Source organism: Salmo salar, chromosome 03, assembly GCF_965601325.2.
Source record: "Salmo salar chromosome 03, fSalSal1, whole genome shotgun sequence".
Lineage (NCBI taxonomy): Eukaryota > Metazoa > Chordata > Actinopteri > Salmoniformes > Salmonidae > Salmo > Salmo salar.
This window is the reverse complement of record NC_138293.1, coordinates 30,039,374-30,047,236: the sequence shown is the minus strand read 5'-3', so window position 1 is coordinate 30,047,236 and position 7,863 is coordinate 30,039,374. Positions and strand designations below refer to the sequence as shown.

The 7,863-nt window shown below is 45.7% G+C and overlaps 1 protein-coding gene across 1 annotated transcript; it reads right to left on the bottom strand.

The window, feature by feature from the left end:
• Positions 1 to 495: 495 nt before the first annotated feature.
• LOC106599644 (uncharacterized) lies at positions 496 to 5,956 on the bottom strand. The gene is made up of 7 exons (XM_082973086.1): positions 5,224 to 5,956; positions 4,609 to 5,094; positions 4,144 to 4,446; positions 2,663 to 4,015; positions 1,642 to 2,538; positions 1,371 to 1,565; positions 496 to 1,217 (listed from the first exon to the last, which is right to left on the bottom strand). Exons 4-7 carry the CDS (start codon positions 3,468 to 3,470, stop codon positions 496 to 498), a joined length of 2,622 nt encoding a protein of 873 aa, XP_082829212.1. The 5' UTR covers positions 3,471 to 4,015; positions 4,144 to 4,446; positions 4,609 to 5,094; positions 5,224 to 5,956.
• Between the last annotated feature and the right edge of the window lie 1,907 nt (positions 5,957 to 7,863).

Genomic DNA, 7,863 nt, shown 5'->3' with positions numbered 1-7,863 from the left:
TATTCTATACCTGTTGATCTATACCTGTTATTCTATACCTGTTATTCTATACCTGTTGATCTATACCTGTTATTCTATACCTGTTATTCTATACCTGTTGATCTATACCTGTTATTCTATACCTGTTATTCTATACCTGTTGATCTATACCTGTTGATCTATACCTGTTATTCTATACCTGTTATTCTATACCTGTTATTCTATACCTGTTGATCTATACCTGTTATTCTATACCTGTTATTCTATACCTGTTATTTACGAAGCATGTGACACATCATATTTGATTTGAATTTCCTTATTTTCTCAGCTTCAGACCAGCCTAACTGCTCACTTAAAACATGTTGTTTTGTTTGTTTAATACATGAAGAGGGAGAACATTGGTTAGAATATGCAAATGTATTTATTGATACTCACTAGACCAGGCTTTCCCAAACTCAGTTTTGCCCTGGGGGGGCAGGACAGAGTTTGGGAAACCCTAAACTAGACAACAGTCCCCTACCAATTAAATGGGGCACTAGTTGGCCGCCTCCTGGCTCCTTCCTGGTCCTCTTCCTCTGTGGTGAAAATGTTTATGAGAGCGGGAGAGTAAACAGTGTTCCCCTCGGCACTGATGACCTGAAGGAACTGGGCCTGACCGTCCTGACCAGAACCTCCGCTCACCGTCTCCATGGGAACGGAGAATGACAGGTACCCCGGGGGGTCACCTGGCCGGACCACAGCAGACCTCGACCCGGTCTGCATCGCGGTCGGAATGCTACGAACAATCTTGCCTGGGGACACAGGAAGAAGTTGGGGATGCATGAAGAAGTTGGGGATGCTGATCTCCTGGTTGTGGACGGTTGGAGGCTGGGGTAGAGAAGGAGGAGGGAGGGTGGAGGACTGTGCCCTGTGTGTGAAGGCCCTTCTTGGGCTCATTAGGAAGGGTGGTGGCTGGGGCTGTTTGGGTTGGCCACTCCAAGACTGGGTGTCAGATTTCTGAGGGGAAGGGGACCTCTCAGCCAGTAACACATGTCCAGCCCCAAAGTTGCGAATATAAGCACTACCATTGTACGGAGGCTGGGAGATAACTTTAGCGGACAGTGTGCCCTCCTCTGTCTCATTGGCCAAGTGGTAGAGTGTCCAGACCTGATTGGTGTAATTCTCGCGGGCAGGCTGAGCATGAGGAGTGACGCGTCCTGCTCCAATAGGAACGCTCTGTGAGGGCTCGCCATGATGATCTAATATGAGAATAGAATGCAACATCAAAAGTGAACATCCTCATTTCCACAAATATATTGGAGGGGGAAAAATCCCCTAATATCTTCAATGCACACAAAATATGATTGAACAATTATTAAAGATGAATTATTGTATTCTGAGGATAAATTTACCTGGACTAGTCTGCACACCCTGTGAACGTGTGTTTTGAGTTCTATTGTTTTGAGGCCCAACAACATTGGCTGGAGAAGCTCCTAGATAAACTTCAAGTCCCAGGGTCCCCTGCTGCACTTCTATAGGGTAGGCACTCACCTCTTCACAAAGGCGGATTGCAGTTTGTGAAACCTGTGTGCTGTTGTCCAATACTCCTATGCGATTAGGAAGAAAAATGTTTAGAAAATAGTCTGGTTTCTGTTAATAATATTTCAGAAAGTTGATATTTACCTGATGCATGAGATGTTTGCGTTTCTGCTGTTCTCCTCACAATCTCCTCTCTACTGGGTATCCTCCCTGAGGACTCTCTGTGTATTGTCTTCATTGCAGCAGTGTCAGAGGGAAATTTTGCTATGATGTCACTCACTGACGTATTCACCTGGTCAGACTCCATATCTAAAACCTCAAGACGAAACCCTGCAGTCATGGATGGGCTGTACAAAACTGCCACATCAGAAAGGACGCTTGTCTTAGATGTCTGTGGATATATTCTGAAAGAAACTCTGTGAGTTGTGTGACTCTCTGGTGCCTCTGCTGTTCTCGCTACACTCTCTTCTCTGTGTGCTGCTTCCACTGTTGCTGCAGGAGGAATCCTGCAAACAGAAGCAGTTGAAGACACCAGTGGCTCCTCCATTGATGGTGCCGATGGAATCCTGGCCAGACTGGATTGAGGAGAAGTTCTGGGAGACATTCTAGGAGAAACTCTGGGAGATGTGTGTATCTCTGCTGTTCTCCTCACACTCTCCTCTCTACTGGGTATCCTGACTGAGGACACTCTGTGTGCTGCATCCACTAGTTTTGTTTCAGAGAAAGCTCTTCCTGGTAAACAGCTTTCAGAATATCTTATGATTGTTTCAGAAGGAGCTCTTTCTGATAAACTACTTTTTGAAGATCTTCTTGAAACTGCTGGTGACATTCTTCCAACAGAAGTAGATGGAGAAACCAGTAGCTCCTCCATTGATGGTGCAGATGGAATTCTGGACAGACTGGATTGTAGAGAAACTCTTTGAGAGGAGATGTGGGAGATGATGGGAGATGTGGGTCTGTCCATTGATGGCGCAAAGGGAATCCTAGGCAGACTGAATTGTGGGGAAATATCTGTACCAGACAGAGATTCACCAACATGAGCTGTGGATAGAGACACAAAACTAAGCACATATTGTTTACATTTCACCTTACAAGTTTTGCCCATGTTTACCCCACAACAATCTTATTAGTAGACCTTTCTGCAGAGTACGGATGACAATTGTACCTGATATGAGAGAGGTTTGTGGAGAAACTCTTTGCGAAGATCTAGGAAACACTCTGGGAGATGTGTGTCTCTCTGGTGTCTCTGCTGTTCTCCTCACACTCTCCTCTCTACTGGGTATCCTGACTGAGGACACTCTGTGTGCTGCATCCACTAGTTCTGTTTCAGAGAAAGGTCTTCCTGATAAACCCCTTCCAGAATATCTTACGGAAGACACTGCTGGTGAAAGTCTACCAACAGAAGCAGTTGGAGACATCCATGGCTCCTCCATTGTTGGTGCAGAGGAAATCCTGGTCAGACTGGACTGTGGAGAAACTCGAGGAGAAAGTCTGGGAGACGTGTGTCTGTCTGGTGTCTCTGGTCTCGTTACTTCTTTTTCAGAGAAAGCTCTTCTTGTTAAACCACTTCCAGTATATCTTGCAGACACTACTGGTGAAAGTCTACCAACTGAAGTAGATGGAGTCTCCTTCTTCTCCAGTGATGGTAATTCGTAAGCCTCCACCACAAGTTCCTCACCAACAGATGGAGAAAGATGCAATTCTCCCACAGATGAATCTCTGTAGAAAACTGTCACATCAGAAACAACACCTGTAAACGAAGTCTGTGGAGAAACACTGGGAGATGTGTCTCTCTCTGGTGTCTCTGCTGTTCTCATCACACTCTCCTCTCTACTGGGTATCGTTACCAAGAACCCTCTGTGTGCTCCATCCACTGCTGTTTCAGAGGGAGCTCCTTTTAAGCCTAATAAGTCACTTTCAGAACCGGCTGGTGACCAATGAGAATACAATGGAGACGTCATAAGCTCCTCCATTGACAGTGTTTCGTTGTCTATCTGAGCTGGTTCTGTTGCACCATCCCTGAGAGACACAGAGGGAACCCTGGCAAGACTGAACTTAGATGACAAGCCTGTAGCTGTTGGAGTAACATCAACATGAGTTGTGAAAAGACAGACCAGATTGAAGTATTCTGTGGTATTTCACAATTCATTTTGCCCATAATACTGACATAAACTAACTTGAATGAAATAAAAGGTTGTTAAAACTTTACCTGAGCTCACAGATGTTTGTGGAGAAACCCTAGGAGAAACTCTGGAAGATGTTTCTCTCCCTACTACTGTTTCAGAAGGGACTCTTTCTGCCATGTCTCTTTGTGAACATCTAGCAGACACTGTTTGTGAAATACCTCCAACAGCAGCTGGAGGCCCTGGTAGTTCTGCCATTGATGCTTTATACATCTCCTCCATATACATCACTTCTCTAGAAGCTGATTCTGCTGTTCTTTCACCAATAGAGGAAATCCTGTCCAGACTAGATTTAGGTGAAATGTCTGTACCTCTCATAGATTCACCAACATGAGCTAGAGATGGGGAGACAAAGTAAAAATTAGAACAATATTTTAAACTTCCCACTTTTACCCGAAAAGGTGATATGGACCTTATTAACGCAGCAATCTTAATGTATTTAATAAATCATTAATTACTTTACCTGACATTAAAGATGTCTGTGGAGAAACTTTTGGAGAGGTGTGTTTCTCTGGTATCTCTGCTCCCACTACTGCTGCTTCGAAACAAGTTCTTCCAGACATGTCATTTGAGGAACATCTAGCAGACACTGCTGGTGAAATGCCGACCACAGCAGCAGTTGAAGACACAATCTGCTCCACTGATGGTGCTGTATAAATATCCTCCACATTACCGATGACTTCCATAGAGACTGACTCTGCTGCACCATCACTGAGAGACACAGAGGGGACCCTAGACAAGCTGGACTTAGATGACAAGCGTGTAGCTGTTGGAGAAACAAATATCACCATGAGTTGAGGAAAGACAGATTTTTTATTTTTTTAGTATGTTGTGATGTTACACTGACATTTTCTTAAACATTTTTTACCAGAAATAGTAACATGGACCTCATTAGAAGTATATCGTAGAGATTGGATGACTACTGTACCTGACACTGAAGATGTCTGTGGAGATACTCTGGGAGATGAGTGTCTCTCTGGTGTCTCTGCTGTTCTCCTCACACTCTCCTCTTTACTGGGTATCGTGACTGAGGACACTCTGTGTGCTGCATCAACTAGTTCTGTTTCAGAGAAGGCTCTTCCTGATAAACCACTTTCAGAATATTTTACCCCCTCCACTGCTGTTTCTGAGGGAGCTCTTTCTGCAAAACTCCCTCTTGAAGATCTTGCAGACACTGCTGTTGAAATCCCAACAACAGAAACAGTTGGTAATACCAATAGCTCATCCATTGATGGTGCAGAGGGGATCACTCTGGGCTTTGTTGTTTCAGAGGAAGCTCTTTCTAGTAAGTCACTAGCAGAACATCTTGCAGACACTGCTGGTGACACGCCATCACTGAGATATACAGAGGGAATCCTGGCCAGACTGGATGGAGGTGACAAGTCTTTAGCCTTCAGTGATTCTTCAGAATGCGCTATGGACAGAGACAAAATAAATGATGTTAAATAAAGTCGTTGACGTTGTTCCTCTAACAACATTTTTAAAAATGAAGTATTATGGAATATTGGGCCTGGAAGTTACCTTGAGAGGAAGTGAGACATACCTGACACAAATGAAGTCTGTGGAGATACACTGAGAGATGTGTGTCTCTCTGAAGCCTCTGCTCCCGCTACTGATGTTTCAGAGGGAGCTCTTTCTGATACATCATTGGCCAACACCGCTGGTGAAATCCCACCCTCAAAGACTAATGCAGTTGGTGACTCTGATAACTCCTCCATTGATGGCGCTGCTGCTCCCAAAACTGCTGTTTCAGAGGGAACTCGTTCTGATTCGTCACTGGCAGAACACCTCGCAGTCACTGCTGGTGAAATCTCCCTCACAGAGATTGCTTCACTCTCTACTGCTGTTTCAGAGTGAGATCCTTCAGTGACATCACCTTCTGAGCATCTTGCCAAGGCAGTAGAGAATCCTTCAGTGACATCACCTTCTGAGCATCTTGCTGAGGCAGTAGAGAATTCCTCCACAGCTGAAGGCGAGTAAGAGAGATCATCATAAGAAAGTACGTTTAGAGACTGAGACACAACCACAGGGTCAGATGGGGCCATTTCAGAGATCTCCCTCCTTGAGCATTGTAATTGTTTGTTTACAATCTCTAAAGTCTTGAAGGCTACTTTATCAACGATGGATTTTGATGTCTGTAGAAGCTCCTCCCAGGCTAACTCTATGCTGGGTGAAGAAATAGGTGAGATCTCTTCGAAGGGGTTGAATTTGACTGCTTTCTTCACTGGAGCAGAGGGAATGGTGATTACACACCAGTCCTCTTTTTCAAACATCACTGGGCACTCTATAAAACAGACATTTATTTTCAAATCAACAGAAGATACAGCGATATAGAAAAGCTGTAATGCATATGTGACTATGTTCCTTTTAGAACTGTGATATAGAGACATTTTACTCTGGGCGGCAGGTAACCTAGTGATTAAGCACATTGGGCCAGTAATCGAAAGGTTGCTGGTTCAAATCCCGAGCCGGCTAGGTGAAAAATCTGTTGATCTGCCCTTGAGCAAGGCACTTAACCCTAATTGCTCCTGTAAGTTGCTCTGGATAAGAGCATCTGCTAAATGACTCAAATGTAAATGTATTCTGTTACCTGACACTGAAGATGCATGTGGAGATACTGAGAAAGTGTGTCTCTCTGGTGTCTCTGCTGTTCTCCTCACACTCTCCTCTCTACTGGGTATCCTGACTGAGGACACTCTGTGTGCTGCATCCACTAGTTCTGTTTCAGAGAAAGCTCTTCCTGATAAAGCCCTTCCAGAATGTCTTGCAGCAGTCACTAATGCCGAAGCCCTGCCAACAGAAGCAGTCGGAGGCACCAGTAGCTCCTCCACATTACTGAAGACTTCTCTTGAAGTTGATTCAGCTGCTCTCTCATCTACAGAGGCAGAGGAGAGCCTGGCCAGACTGGATTTAGGTGAAATTGTTAATTCTTTCCCTCTCTCACTGCGAGGTGCAGAAGGAACCCTGGTCAGGCTGGAGATGGATGATTTGTCTGTACCCTTCAGAGATTCATCAGAATGAGCTGTGAGGATAGAGGATGCAATGGCAAAGGTTTTAAACATTACTATGTATCTTGTCATATATTGTCCCTAAACAGTTTGTGCCAAACTGGCAATACATTTTTGAGTATAGATTAATATCATACCTGACAGAAGAGAATATACTCTGGGAGATGTGTGTCTCTGGTGTTCTCCCTACACTCTCCTTTCTACAAGGTATCCCGAATGACGACACTATCCATGCTGCTCTGGCTCCCACTATCTCGGAGGAGGATACTTTCTCTGTAAGTTCAATGGTAGATCTTATCTGATCAGTTTCTTCCTGCTGCAAAGCTGCAGCTGAAGCCACTTCCCCAAAGGATGGAGAGCCAGACAATACATTCTCCAGTAAGAATTCTTTGCTGCTTTTTGAAATCACTTGATCCACTTTTTCCTCAGCAGCTAAAGAGGTATTACTCCAGGCAGACGGCATGCAAGACAGGCTGTCCATTGAGGGAACTTTGTGGAACACCACCACATCATCAGACATCACCTCTGTTGGGTCATTCACCCAAACCTTATTCCCCTCACCAACCGAAAGAGTCCAGGTCAAACTACCCCTGGAAGATACACCTGAGGATAGACGTCTGTCGCTGTGGAAGACAATGGTCTCCGGAGGATTCTCAGAGTGGACAATGACGGTGTTGTTGGTCGGGGCGCTGTCGGTGCTGATCAGGACCGCAGAGTGGTTGGCCTCCAGTAGACTGTCCCCTGACGGAGATCTCTGGAACACGGCTGACTGCACTGCAGAACCCGGCCCGGCCTGGGCCCCCTCCTCTTCCACAGCTGGGCTGGGTTGATCTCCAAGCTGGGCTGGGCTGGACTGAGCTCCATCTCCAGGGAGGGTTGGGCTGGATTGACCTCCAACGTCATCTCCATTGTGGGTTCCTCCAGGGGGACTGCTCAGCGACTGAGCCTGCTCATCTGGCCCACCCATGGGCTCACTGGGTGGGACATTGGACTCCTGGGTGGATCTTGGGCTGATCCTCTGGCTGACTGACAGTGTCTCCTCAGCCAGGAGGAGCAACATCTGGTCGCAGTGCACAGGTGCAGGCTCTCCGGGTGGATACTGTAGGCCTTGGTGCCTGTGCATTAAGTCTATGGAAGCTTTCCAGTCTTCGACATAATTTGCCTCTATTGAAAAA

Bases quoted from the DNA above. Each gene is read 5' to 3' on its own strand.
- LOC106599644 (XM_082973086.1), bottom strand. From the start codon at position 3,470: ATGGAGGAGCTTATGACGTCTCCATTGTATTCTCATTGGTCACCAGCC. The intron at 2,539-2,662 runs GTACAATTGTCA...CTCTATCCACAG, and splicing joins ACAAACCTCTCTCATATCAG to CTCATGTTGGTGAATCTCTG. The intron at 1,566-1,641 runs GTAAATATCAAC...CTAATCGCATAG, and splicing joins GCAAACATCTCATGCATCAG to GAGTATTGGACAACAGCACA.